We start from the raw sequence: 15157 nt of genomic DNA, 5'->3' as shown, positions 1-15157 counted from the left end.
TGTTACAGAGACTGTGGTCTAATATGTGCTGTACAAATCAGCCACAATTACAATATGCATGGTTTTCTCCTAGAGGGTCATACTGTTCCTCATATGTCATGCCCTAGCACTCTCTCCTGCTATAGTAATTGGTAATGTTGTGTCTGATTTATTTCTCTTACTGACTCACCTTGCTGTTGATGTTATACAGCGTTGTACCAATAGTTTCGTATTGGAATCAAGAGCTTGCTGACATGGTGTTTACTTACAGAAAGGCAAATGTCAATGGGCAACAGGTAGCAAGGTTGTGTCAGAAGACCTAGTCCTGCCAACAACAACCACAGCTTTTAGTGTTTGCCATTTGTCTGAGACAGGGCTCAGAAGCAGGAATTCATGAAGGACATACCTAAAATGTTCGGATACCAGACTTGGAGGAAAATGTGATTAACACTATGGTAGGCAACTGCCGTGTCAGTATTAGGCAGTTGGCCTGCCGGTACACGGTATGCCAGACGACCATGTGGAACATTCTCCATAATTGTTATTACCCATATCACTTACAGTGCACATCGGAAGCAGTTTTGTCACTGGTTTCTTCACCAGGCAAGCACAATTCTGTGCATTGTGTCATCCATCCTATTCGCAAATGATGCCACCATTATACGGAGTGTTATCTTCAGCTTTCATAACAGTCATCTGTGGGACAGTATGCAGAACCCCTAAGGTAGGGTGACAGCGAATTATCTGCATCGGTGCAGCTGGAATTTGTGGGCCAGGATAATTAGCAACCATATTTTGGGACCAGTATTCCTTCCACGTTGCCTAACAAGCTGGATCATTCAGCTTTTCTTGCTGGTGACTTTGTCTCTCCCGCTGGAGAAAGCACCATTGATGACTTGAAGGGTTATCTGGCTGCTACATGATGGTGCTCCAACCCACTTCACAGTTAACATTTGGGCGCACTTCAGTCATGTCTTCCCGGATGAGAGGGTCCAGTTGCATGACCTGCTTGGTCACCAGATCTCAACCTATGTGATTTCTGGTTGTGGGACCATCTCAAAAGTATTGTGTACACAGAGCCAATTTCAGATGTGGAGAAACGGGAGCAGCATATTCATAATGCCTTTGACACAGTTCGAACGCAGCCTGTTCAATGTGAACATGAGAGACAGAACATGCTACGGCGTGTACACGACACGCATGTGGTGACGCACATGGAAACCATTTTCAACACATAATGTAATTGTGCCTGCATGGTATAGCATGTTGTAACAATGGAAAATTGTACTGAAATGCAGGAGGATCTGCAACAAATTGACGCATGGTGCAGGGAATGGCAATTTAATCTCAATGTAGACAAGTGTAATGTGCTGCGAATACATAGAAAGAAAGATCCTTTATCATTTAGCTACAATATAGCAGGTCAGCAACTGGAAGCAGTTAATTCCATAAATTATCTGGGAGTAGGCATTAGGAGTGATTTAAGACGGAATGATCATATAAAGTTGATCGTCGGTAAAGCAGATGCCAGACTGAGATTCATTGGAAGAATCCTAAGGAAATGCAATCTGAAAACATAGGAAGTAGGTTACAGTACACTTGTTCACCCACTGCTTGAATATTGCTCACCAGTGTGGGACCCGTACCAGATAGGGTTGATAGAAGAGAGAGAGAAGATCCAACGGAGAGCAGCACACTTCGTTACAAGATCATTTAGTAATCGTGAAAGTATTACGGAGATGAAAGTTAAACTCCAGTGGAAGATTTTGCAGGAGAGACGCTCAGTAGCTCGGTACGGGCTTTTGTGGAAGTTTCGAAAACATACCTTCACCGAGGAGCCAAGCAGTATATTGCTCCCTCCTACGTATATCTTGCAAAGAGACCATGAGGATAAAATCAGAGAGATTAGAGCCCACACAGAGGCATACCAACAATCTTTCTTTCCACGAACAATACGAGACTGGAATAGAAGGGAGAACCGATAGAGGTACTCAAAGTACCCTCTGCCACACACCGTTGGGTGGCTTGCGGAGTATGGATGTAGATGTAGATGTAAATATTAGACCGCAGTCTCTGTAACAATGTATGATTGAATAAATGTCCGCCCCGGTAGCTGAGTGGTCAGCGTGACAGACTGTCAATCCTAAGGGCCCGGGTTCGATTCCCGGCTGGGTCGGAGATTTTCTCCGCTCAGGGACTGGGTGTTGTGTTGTCCTAATCATCATCATTTCATCCCCATCGACGCGCAGGTCGCCGAAGTGGTGTCAAATCGAAAGACCTGCACCAGGCGAACGGTCTACCCGACGGCAGGCCCTAGTCACATGACATTTTCATTTTTCCATTGAATAAATGGTTTATAGCTTGGAAACCATGCATTTCTGGATGTAAGTCATTATACCTTTTTTGTTCTGTATTCTCTAATTGATCAATCCATAGTTTGTACATGGTGGAAAAAATCACCCTGTATAGACAGTCATTTTTCCCTCATTCTGTTTGCGAGTGGGACAGGGTACCATCTGCCACACACCATGCGGTGGCTTGCAGAGTACCTGTGTAGATGCAGATGGTGCTGGTATTCCTACAGAGATCCATGGACCTCCGCAGAGATTTATGCAAGAGGAGGCAAGACCCTAAAAAAATACTATTTTTTGTTACTGCTTCCATAAGACTGAAAACATGTCATGTCCCAAGCACTATATCTTGCAGGAGAAACAGAACATTCATCGTATCCCACAGGAGTAATAGTTGTCTACTAAATACCTTTAATACTTAAGAGGTAGCCATATTTCATCAGGATGTGCAAAGTAGATCTTTTCATATTGTTAATATGATTATGGATTATATGTTTCTCGAGTTAATGATTCTAAACTGTATTAAATGTTGGGAAGCTATCAAGTTAGGAAATAAAGCTACATAACAATCACAAAAAAATTCATATTTGCAAATAATTTTACGTTAGCACTGCATATTAAAAAGCTGAAATATAAAAACTCAGAATTACTGAGGAAATTTTGCTGGACATCAATAACAAGTAGCAAAATAGATCATTAATACTCCTCAAAGTGGAGAAACATGAAATAACCATTAGAACATTCTTTTTAAACTTTGACCTCATCTTTTGCCTACAAAACTCCACACTGATCAGATTAATGCATTGATTCCATTTTTCTTGTCGTCTGTATTTCATTATCAACTGGTATGATCCAAGCTTTCACCAAATGTATTTTTAAAGCTGTAAATGTGTAAAGTACATGCCAGTCCCTACATTTGACCAGATGAATGTGGCAAAAAAAAAAAAAAAACACCTCACATTAGCCAGTACAGCTGACATTTAAGAGCCTATGATTGTATCTAGACCATCCCTATCTCCCAAGTTTGGCATATTATGTAGCCTTGGCAAGTGTGTTACAGAACTCATGACTTCATGATTTCAAGGTGCTCTCCATCAAAATCAAGAAAATACCAATTTCTAGAAATGAAATATTTTCCAAGCTTGAATTTTCTGACTTTTTCTCTTCTGTGGTGGACAAAATGGCATTTTTATTATTCTGACTGTCACATTTAGGTCCACATATGAAGTACAGATAAACACATCTACAGCATAATATGGCCATTTTCATGAGGTTGTAGGACAATCATTCTGCCATGTGACACTACATGTGGTCTCTGCAAACCATTACAGGTTTTGTTCGCCAACAAAACTGAGGACACATGCTGGCCATATACAACACAACAACTGTGTTTATGTATCACTACTGAGAGGGAGTAGAGAAGGTATTCAGGCACAAGATGTCATAATCTGAATCAGGTGTTGAGCAATTCTTTTTCTGAAGCCTGAGACACGGGCAATGGGGGCAAGTGACAGAAGAAAGTTTGAGGACTCCTTTGACTGTTATGCAATTGTTCTCATTTGCCTTGACTGCAGGACAGCACAGAAACTGGCACAGTTCTGAGCAAAACACACAATTTCTGTTGAAGAACATGATAACCAACCAACCAAACTCAGATTATGAAGTGATTTCTAAAGTCACAGTATTTACCTTCCTGCACAGCTGTGTTAGATCTGTTGGTTTATAGAATCCCAGTCATTCCTAGAAATGTATGAGAATTCTAAAAGAACTAACCATGCAGGACCATCTGCCTCTTCTCGTGGACAATGCATAGGATGTAGCTAAATGGGACTAATAAAAATATCTTAAAAATTAGTTACAGTTAAAAAAGGATAAGGGTTAAACAAATTGTAAATTTTACTGGCAGAAAAATACATATACTGCTGGACTTGACTGCATGTTACACTGAGGAGACAAAAGTCATGGGATAGCGATATGCTCATATACAGGTGGCAGCAGTATCGTGTACATATGGTGCTGGAGAGTAGTGCATTGACAGAGCTGTCATTTGTACTCAGGTGATTCATGTGAAAAGCTTTGTGAAGTGATTGTGGCTTCACAATGTGGATTAACAGACTTTGAACCCAGAATGGTAGCTGGAGCAAGACATAAGGGATATTCTTTTTCAGAACTCATTAGCAAATTCAAAATTCCGATATTCACAGTGTCGGGAGTATGCCAAGAACATCATATTTCAGGCATTACCTCACACTATGACCATGCAGTGGCCAACGGCCTTCACTTAACAATCAAGAGCAGCAGTGTATGTGGAGAGTTGTCAGTGCTAACAGAGAAGCAACACTGCATGAAATAACTACAGAAATCCATGTGGGGCATACAGAAAATGTATCCATTAGGACAGTGGGATGAAATTTACATTAATGGGCTAAGGCAGAAAATGACCAATACAAGTGCCTTTGCTAGCAGCACAGGATAGCCTGCAGCACTTCTCCTGGGCTCGTGACCAAATCTGACAACTGGAAAACAGTGGCCCAGTTAGACAAGTTCCAATTTAAGTTGGTAAGAGCTGATGGTAGGATTTGACTGTGGTGCAGACCTCATGAAACCATGGAACCAGATTGTCAACAAGACACTGCACAAGCTGGTGGGGGCTCCATAAAGGTGTGGAACATGTTTAAATGGAATGGACTGGGTCCTTTGGTTCAACTGAGCAGATCATTGACTAGAAATGGTTATGTTTGTCTACTTGGAGACCATTTTCAGCCATTCAAGGACAATACACCACATCACAAGGCCACAATTGTTCACGTTTTGTTTGTAGAACATTCTGGACAATTTGAGCAAACAATTTGGCTGCCCAGACCACCCCGTAAAACACTTTTACAATTATGGATGGCTACAGAGGCAGCACTGTTCAGTATTTCTGCTGGGGGGGGGGGGGGGACTTCTAATGATTTATTGAGTACATGCCATGTTGAGCTGCTGCAATACACTGGCAGAAGGAGGTCCAACACAATACTGTGAGGTATCCCATGACTTTTGTCACCTCAGTGTATGTGGTGTTACATATCATACAGGCAGAGTGGTGTGTAACCCTGTGTCTACCTGGCAGACAAATAATGCTCATGGACTAGAGCATTTTAGTGACTAAATATTAGGAGGGTGGAACTGTTTGTGGTTTTGTTACTTATTTTTGCACATAATGAGCATGCCAAGGAATGTCGCATATCTTCAAAGAGATACATGCAGAAACAAAAGAAGCATATGGGTCATTCATTCATTCATTCATTCAACAATTTGTCAAACTAACTTGTACACCCTGTAATGTCCCACAGGTTAGTGAGTAGTTAAAAATGGTTTAAATACCTGTAAATAGCTTGTCCTCGGTGTCCCTCGACAACTGCATACATGAGCACAAATATGCTTGTTCAGTAAATACAGGATACCATAATGGATTTCACTACAGTAATGTAGGTCACAACTGAAGTAAAGTAAGTACGTAGATTTATTCCCTTCAAAACCTGTAGCTTATGAGCTCATGATCAATCTTCAGTGTAATAAGCCTCATTGTTACTACTACAGCTACCCGATGGTATCACATGCTACACTGGTGATATTAATAGTCCAGCTGCAGTAATTTGGTGGAAATGCATGTGTGAAGCCCATTGCATTGTTCAACATTAATACTCAACAAAGTACAATTATAAAGCCACATATCATTCTGCCTTTTGTGATATTAAATCAAACTGTTTAACATTCCGAAATAATCCGCCACTGCACTGTTCTAATATGCTGTTTTAGACTATGTCCAACACACGAATTACTCTACTGTAAATCCAAACCTGAATCATGTACCAAGAACTTATCTCAACTGTACTCACATATCTGTCCTCTAGTGGGTCTAACGCTCATCTACCCTAACAATACTCGAGGCCCAGTACTTATACTCTTCCTACAATGTACTACTGGTTATAATAATACAAAACATGATTTATAATATGAAATAATTTAACAACATTATCAAACACTCTATAATATTCCCTACTTTCCTAGAACAAGTTTAAGTCATTTTCGAAACACATAAAAATCATATTAATATTGAAATTGTAGAAATAAGCGTTCTAACAATGCTAAATGATCCATTATCTGTATTTTGTTAATTAGGCTCGAGATTTAATTCATACCATTTACAGATGATGAGAACAAAATATGTTATTCTTTTATCTAAACATTTTCCATATATTAATTTCCTGAATCTGATTTTGATTGCTTGTGGTACAAAGGGTATTGTAACTACCATTGTTTGGTGTTGCTATTATTCTTCTAAAAGCCTTTTTCCTATTATCAAAAAGTAATTGAATTTAATTACAGCTGGAGATATAAGAACATTGGTCTAGTATTACATAATGCAGGGGTGGTAACCATAAGACCGGAATGTTACAACCCTTAGGCAGCATGTGAAGAAGTCTTGTATTGAAATACTTGTTTAATATTTATGGAACACAAATACACTTCAGGTGCAAAAATTCAGTACTACAAGAGCTGTCATAGTCAAATCTGACAACATACACAGGGAAAACAGCAGTTATTACCAAATACTTGATTGGAGGTTTGAAAACATTGTCTGCAGGGAGCTGGCATGGCTAATCAGTTATTTTCTTTAGGAATTTTCATCCCATCACTTAATTTACTGAGACAATAAAAGTCATTCATAAATTCAAAGATGACAAGCATTCTAAGCAGTTCAAGTTCTGTGAAAGTAACAACTACTTCTGTTTAGTTTCTGTCCACAACGTATGGAAAAATATATATATATATATATGAAATTGACAGTGAAGAAGAGTCTGATATTTCACCAATGCATGTGTTTACCGACACACACTGAGAAATTGAGCAAAATTTTAGCAAAATGCAGGAAAGCAAAACCTGCAGAAAATCAGTACTTGGTTTATGGACTCACATTTGACCCTCAATATAAATGAATGTAATGCATTGCAATTAAATGAGTAGAATCATGCGTTATGGTTTGACTTCATTATGGACAACAGATCACTGAACAGTCAGAAACATATAATCTCTAAAAGTATGGATCCAGAGTGATTTAAAGTGAAATAGTCATACATCATAAAACTAATTACAGCAAAGGCAGATACCAGTCAGATTAACTGGAAAAATCTTAAGGAAATGTAATCTGCCCACAAAGGAGGTAGTGAAGATAATCCTCATTCAATCGATTTTTGAGTATTATCACTTGGTCTACGACTCTTACCATATAGGATTAATAGAGCAAATATTGAAGAGCAGTATGTTTTGTTACAGAAATATTCATCCAACCCCATTGAGAGGTGATGTGCAACCAAGAAAGCACACCCCTCTTAAAAGTACAAGAACTCATTCTAATTACGGTCTTGTAACATGTTGCTTACTCCCAAAAATCTTACAAAATGTCCTTGACATTAAACTTTGAGCTCTTATGGAGGGCCACCAGCAGCTGTTCCTTCCATGCACCAGGAATTGAATAAAGAGAGGAGAGGAAATGATAGTGGTACTCAATGCACCATACACTGTTGGGAGGCTTGCAAAGCACCAGGCTACTAAAATATTACATGTAGAAATATGATCAATGAATGAAGAGAACTATAAACTCATCAAGTTTGCATTTTGCACTCTGCAAATGTTCTGTGAATGCCCTCTGGTCACACGACACATTTCAAGTCATAATCAAGTTCATTCCATACATTATGCAGCAAACTCCTGTTGATGGGCATCAAAGCAGCATCAATGCAGTCTCTGAGCTCATCCAGAGTTATTGGCAATGGGGGTTCGTAAACACCATCCTTAATCTACCCCCAAAGGAAAAAGTCATGAGATGTAGGTCAGGCCACTTCTGGAGGGGGAGGGGAGGACTGCAAAGTAACAGAACCACATTATCTTCACATTATACCCAATCTAGTGATGTATAATAAGTTCATTGCTTAAATAGTGATGAATTTCGATGCTCCAATGAGGGGCGGAGGGGTCCCATCTTGTTGGAAGATGAAATTCTCAAAATCAACAATCACTTGTGGGAACAACCACAACTGCAATGTATCAAGATACTTCTCACAGTCTACTCACAGAGGAAAAATGGTCCATACAGCCTCGTCTGTAACTTTGCATGAGGATTTTCAGTGCCCCACATTCACAGTATGCTGATTAACCTTTCCAGATAAGAAAGGTTGCTTTCTCACTGAGTGTCAGCTTGGAGGATAAATGTTCATCCTCAGGTGTTCACTGTATTGCGACACAAAACTGAAGGCTCCATCCATTATCTTCTTATTTCTAATTATTGCACTGGCTGCACACAATACAATTTAAAACATAATTGCCATCATAAAATCTACTGCACAGTTTGCTGTAGCATTCAAAATTCATGGCTTGCATGGACTGCCGATTTTTTTGGGGTACATGCAAAACTTTCCCTCATCCTCTCCACAGTTGCATCTGGCACACTTGGACAACCAGTACTTTTCTGTTTACAGAGACATCCAGTGCCCCTAAACTGTCTGCACCAAAGCGCAATGCTCCATTTACATGTCTTTTTTCCATAATTCCTTCTGAACACATACCGCATTGTTGTAACAGGTAAACATCTCATGGACAAAAACTATTTTCTTGTTTTGACACCATTTTGTCATGGCACTCCATGTGTAATGCCAGCTGATGGGTGAGTTTATGGTTCTATTAATGCATCAGTCATGTTTGTATCTGTAATAGTTAGGAAAATATGTATCTTTGAAAATGAATGAATCATGAAGTTTGAACGAAGCTCACAATTTGCAGCTTTGCCACCAGAACTGATTGTGGCATTTTGGTTCTGAATCGAGTGGAAGGACTGAACCAGAGACTTCAAATGTTCTGTGATGAGCTAGGCTGAGACTTCCTGAACTTGTGTCATAGGGTCCCCCTAAATGTGTCAGGTGTACGCTGCACATAAGAAGCTGCTACTCAGATAGCTGACAGTGTGCAGTGTGCACAAAATGGTTTTTAGATTAGGTGACTGTCCATTCAATCCAGACAACAATAGCCATAGGAAACGCAGAAGCTTCAGTGTAAGAGCGAAAGAAATTCCTCCCACACGCGAGAGTATTAAAATCCTAATGGTAAGCTGCCCAAGCATTTGCAACAAAGTGCCATGGTTTGAGGCATTCCTGAAAAGCAGTAAAGCTCACAAATACTAGATACAGAAAGCCAGTCGAAACCTGAAATTGATAGCAGTGAGATTTTTGGGGAAAATTCGAGTGTATATCGAAAGGATATGCAATTGGGAAATGGAGGTGGTGTATTTGTCACAGTAGACAAGAAACACAAATCCACCAAGATAGAAACTGAAGCTGCACATGAGACTGTTTGGGCAAGACCCAGTATCAGGGGTGTTCATAAAATGATAACTGGATCATTCTATCACCCACAGACTCATCTCCTGATGTAACCAGAAACTACAGAGAAAATCTCAGTTTGCTTGTATGTAAGTTTCCCAGTTGTACCGTAATCATCGGTGGTGACTGTAATCATCCAACAATCAATGGGGAAAATGACAGTTTTGTTAGTGGTGGGTGTGATAAGGCATCCTGTGAAACATTACTAAATGCCTTCTCTGAAAACTACCTAGAACAGATAGTTAGGAACCAGGCATGATGAAAATATATTGTATCTAATGGCAACAAATAGACCTGATGTCTTTAATGATGTCTGCATCAAAAATGGTACAATGATCATGATCCTGTTGTAGCAACAATGTTTACCGAAGTAGTGTCATATCACAGTTAGGAACTTGGAACTTCAAAAATGGTACAGTGACCATGATGCTGTTGTAGCAACAATGTTTACCGAAGTAGTGTCATATCACAGTTAGGAACTTGAAACTTTCAGCAGAGGGGAGGAGCATGTAGAGGAACTATGGCTCAAGTTTAAAAGTATAGTTGATCATGCACTGGTTAGATATATACCCAGTAGTGCAGTTCATAATGGAAGGGAACCTTCATGGTATACAGTCACTGTAAAGAAATTTCTAAAGAAACAGAGATTAATGCATAATAGGTGTAAAACAAAGCATACAGATATAGCTAGAGAGATGCTGAATGGAAAGCATTTGGCTGTCAAGAGAACAATGCATGAAGCCTTCAACCACAGCAGAATATTGTCAAATGACATTTCACAAAACCCAAAGAAATTCTCGTCATATATAAAGGCTGTTAGTGACACCAAAATTAATGTACAGTCCCTAGAAAATGAGACAGGAACTCAAATTGAGGGTAGCAAAGCAGAGAACTGCCTCAGTTTAATCCTCATACCACTGAAAAGATGAATGAAATAAGTATTGGTGTCAATGTACTGAGAAACAGCTGAAATCATTAAAATTAAATGAAGGTCAAGGGCACATTGGAATCCCTATCCGATTCTCTATTGAATTTATGACTGAGTTAGCCCCTCTTCTAACTGTAATCTGTCATAGATCCTTTGAACAAAAAGTTGAGCCCAGTTCTTGGGAAAAAAGCACAGGTCACACCAGTCTACAAGGAGGGTAGCATAAGCAATCCACAAAGTACCAACCAGTATCCTTAACATCAATTTGTTGTTGAATCTTAGAACATATCCTGAGCTCAGACATAGTGAGGTGTCTTAGACAGAATGATCTCCTCAATGCCAACCAGCATTGATTCCGAAAACATCGATCATGTGAAACCCAACTCGCACTTTTCTCACATGACATACTGAAAGCTTTGGATTAAGGCAGTCAGGTAGATGCAGTATTTCTTGATTTCCAAAAAGTGTTTGATTCAGTACTGCACCTACACTTAATGTCAAAAGTATGATCATATTGGGTATGAAGTGAAATTTGTGACTGGTTTGAAGACATTTTGGTAGGGAGGGCACAACACGTTATGTTGTATGGAGAGTCATTGTCAGATGCAGAAGTAGCGTTCTGGTGTGCCCCAGGGAAGTGTTTTGGCATGCTTGCTGTTTATGTTTTATGTTGATGACCTTCCAGACAGTATTAATTGTAACTTCTGATTTTTTTCAGATATCTGTAACTCAGTACCTGAAAGAAACTGCATATATGAAACTTCCTGGCAGATTAAAACTGTGTGCCCGATCAAGACTCGAACTCGGGACCTTTGCCTTTCGCGGGCAAGTGCTCTACCATCTGGGCTACCGAAGCACGACTCACGCCTGGTCTCACAGCTTTACTTCTGCCAGTATCTCGTCTCCTACCTTCCAAGGTTCGCATGAGAGCTTCTGTAAAGTTTGGAAGGTAGGAGACGAGATACTGGCAGAAGTAAAGCTGTGAGACCGGGCGTGAGTTGTGCTTCGGTAGATTAGATGGTAGAGCACTTGCCCTCGAAAGGCAAAGGTCCTGAGTTCGAGTCTCGGTCGGGCACACAGTTTTAATCTGCCAGGAAGTTTCATATCAGCACACACTCCGCTGCAGAGTAAAAATCTCATTCTGGGAACTGCATATATGTTCAGTCAAAAGTTGATAAGATTTCACAGTGGTGCAGAGATCGGCAACTTGCTTTAAATGTTCAGAAATGTAAAATGATGCAATTCATAAAACAAAAAAAATTACAGTATGCTATCACTGTAACATCAGTGAGCCACTGTTGGAATCGGCCAACTCATACAAATACCTGGATGTAGCAGTTTGTAGGGATATGAAATGGAATGATTACATAGGCTCAGTTGTGGGTAAAGCAGGTGGTTGACTTCAGTTTATTGGTAGAATGGTAGAGTACTGTGGTAGTGCAGTCAGTCTATAAATGGGGTTGGTTACAAGTCACTCATGTGACCAGTTCTAGAATATTGCTTAAGTGTGTAGGACCAAGAGGGGATATTGAACATATACTATACAGAGAAGGGCAGCATGAATGGTCACAGGTTTGTTTGATCCGTGGGAGAGTGACGCAGAGATACTGACAGAAGTGGACAAAAGTCTCTAGAAAATAGTCATAAACTAACCCAAGAAAGTCTGTTAACAAAGTTGCAAGAACTGGTTTTTAATGATGATACTAGAAATATACTACAACCCTTTACATATTGCTCACACATGTATCATGAGGATAAGTTTGGATTAATTACTTCACACACAGATGAAGTCAATCAATCATTCTTCCCATGCTCCATACATGAATGGAACAGGAAGAAACCCTAATAACTGGTACAACAGGATTTACCCTCTCCAGTGCACTTCTTGGTGGTTGGAGAACGTAAATGTAGATGGTCCAATTTTTAATCAGAATGTGATATAACATATTCAGAAGACTTGGTAGGAAATAATTAAACAGTTTTTTCAAGAATGAGGGAGTGATTCTTTTATTATTTTACCTTCAGTTTTAATTAGTATTAACTATGACATATTTTAAGACTATTGGGGGTGGGGGAGCCTGATTACTAAACAGCATGGATATCCGGCAGGACTGACACGTATTTCAGTATATCGTCAGGCAATAAAATTTTTACATATTTCAACTTCAGTAATAGTGACATCCTCAACGTTTGTAATCGTGTCTTCCCCAGTTGCATCTAATATTACGGTATATTGATAATTTTTACTTATGCACCGTGTGACAGCAACTGAATAAAACACAACGGTTTTTTCCCACATTCCACAGCACTATGAACTGAACGCTTGTTTCAATACAAAACATTGCATTGAAACAAGCATTCAGTTCATAGTGCTGTGGAATGTGGGAAAAAAACCTCAAATAGGCATTCATAAGAAGAAGAACAACACCAAAAATGCAACAGGAGCGTAATATCTAAGAAATTGTCCACACAACCAGCCACTGATGATGCCTTGCAGAAAATAAAGGCGAAACGCGTATGGCACTAAAATTGTGTTTTATTCAGTTGCTGTCAGATGGTCCATAAGTAAGAATTATCAATCAGTAATAGTGCTTTATTCGTGAATTTTATTTTAAAAACTAATAGTGCTGTAAAAGCTTCTTATGTATCACAATAGATTATAAAAATAGCTTGTACATTTGTGTGATTACAATATTATTCCACATTTTGAATTTTCTGTCAAAAATGTCACCAACCAGCTTGTTATGTGAACTTTAACTTTATAATTATTAGAAACATGTCTCCTGCATTCTTTTCTCCTTAATAACATCTCTCTTTGTTTAAATTACCCTCCCAACATCTGAAATCTACTTATTCTCATGAATTTGTTACAGTTGGATGCAGAAGGAAAGCATGTACCTCTCCCACCAGTTCAGGAACCTATTTCACCGCCATATGCAAAGTACCTTATGATGAAGAGAAACAATGAGCTTCCAAAATATTAAAATCAGCAAAAGTTGTGAGAAAATGACCTGGATGTACCACGGTTTTGTTTTACGTAAATTTTATAAAATAAATAGTGTAAATTAATGTGCTGATGTTCTCCAGTTCATTTGGTACTAAGTAATATAAGTAGAAGTTCTTGATGAACCAGATGTTAAATTTTCATACAGTTCTGCCTCAATAACTCAGACATATTGCTTTAAAAAACCTTTCCAATTTTTGTTTAGTGTGAAACAGTTGTGATACATTCCTAAAGGAGGCATCCTCACAATTTACAAAGAAAGTGGTTTCATTAGATTTTGGAAATTATTTTTGAATGTGGTCTGTGTTCCGTTCATTGTGTATGGAGAGTGAAAATCAGAAGTTTCAGTCAACTTCGCCCAACATGTATCTTTGTAAGTTGGCAGTGGTAGCCTGAAAATTGTTCCAAGTTCACCCAGGGTTCATGGACAGTTGGTATACACCAAGGACTTGAGGTAGCCCCATAAGAAAAAGGCACAGGACGGAGGGCTAAATCTTTTGAGTGTGCTGGCTGCTAAAGATTGCCCTCACAGGGGTGATATTGTCAGGAAGAGTTCACGCAAAAGTGTCATTGACGTTCATGCCGTGTTAGCCCCATGGCACTGTCTTGTTGGAATTAGACATCCCCCCCCCCCCCCCCCCCCTGCACTTCTTGAAGTTGGGGAAGAAAAAAGCTCAGTCATCTGTACATAACACTTAGAAGTGATCGTTCTCGTTGGAAAACCAGAGGCCGATAATGACAATTTTGGATAATGCATATCAAACAGTCACACATTCTGTATGCAGAGGCTGCTGATGAAGTTCTCTGGGGTTCATACCTCTCCAATATTACCTGTTTTATTTATTCACTCATCCAGACAAACGAAAATGTGCCTTGTCATTAAAGAACACATGGGCTTCATCATAAGGTAATTTTTTATCAATCCTACACATGCATTTTTTGTTAAACAAAATTGTGTGGATGAAGTGTGTCAACCACTGTCAGTTTGTATGGATAAAATTTCAAGTCTTCACAAAGAATTCATTTCACTGTGCGATTGAGAAATTGTGAGTGCAGTTGTATGCTTGAGTGCAGATTGCTTGGGGAAATTCAAAATTGCCAGCCTTACTTTTTCGACTCTTTTTGGTGCCCGGGTGATCCTTGAAGGTCCTGGTTTCTTTTTCTGCACACTATTCATAAATGTGTCCACCCACATAAGAATCACTTTTCGATTGGGAACATGGCATGCACGCATGATAAACTAAGACATCCAATGCCAGACAGCAATGAGTAACAGCCTCAGAATGGCACACATTTCAGTTTAGAAAGTCCCAGTACCAACCGTGTACATTAGATGGATTCATATATACAGTTGAAGATATTTTTCAGTTTTATGTTGACATCCATAATATTAACTGCCAAAGAATTTGTACCAAATTATTTCTCTACAACGAATTATACAAACAAGGCAGTAGTATAATATGTAACAAAAATAAAA

The 15157-nt window shown here is 39.3% G+C and overlaps 1 protein-coding gene across 2 annotated transcripts in view; it reads left to right on the top strand.

Moving 5' to 3' along the window:
• The window catches only part of LOC126469085 (putative tRNA (cytidine(32)/guanosine(34)-2'-O)-methyltransferase), a 77955-nt gene extending 64210 nt beyond the window's left edge, over positions 1-13745 (top strand). For both annotated transcript variants that reach the window (XM_050096604.1, XM_050096603.1), the window contains one exon: positions 13550-13745. In XM_050096604.1, coding sequence (XP_049952561.1) covers positions 13550-13660 — 111 coding nt within the window. In that variant the 3' untranslated portion in view covers positions 13661-13745. The remainder of the gene's footprint in view (positions 1-13549) is intronic.
• Positions 13746-15157: the final 1412 nt, after the last annotated feature.

The sequence above is a fragment of the Schistocerca serialis genome, chromosome 1 (genome assembly GCF_023864345.2).
Source record: "Schistocerca serialis cubense isolate TAMUIC-IGC-003099 chromosome 1, iqSchSeri2.2, whole genome shotgun sequence".
NCBI classification, from domain to species: domain Eukaryota; kingdom Metazoa; phylum Arthropoda; class Insecta; order Orthoptera; family Acrididae; genus Schistocerca; species Schistocerca serialis.
This window is presented reverse-complemented; position numbering and strand designations above follow the sequence as displayed.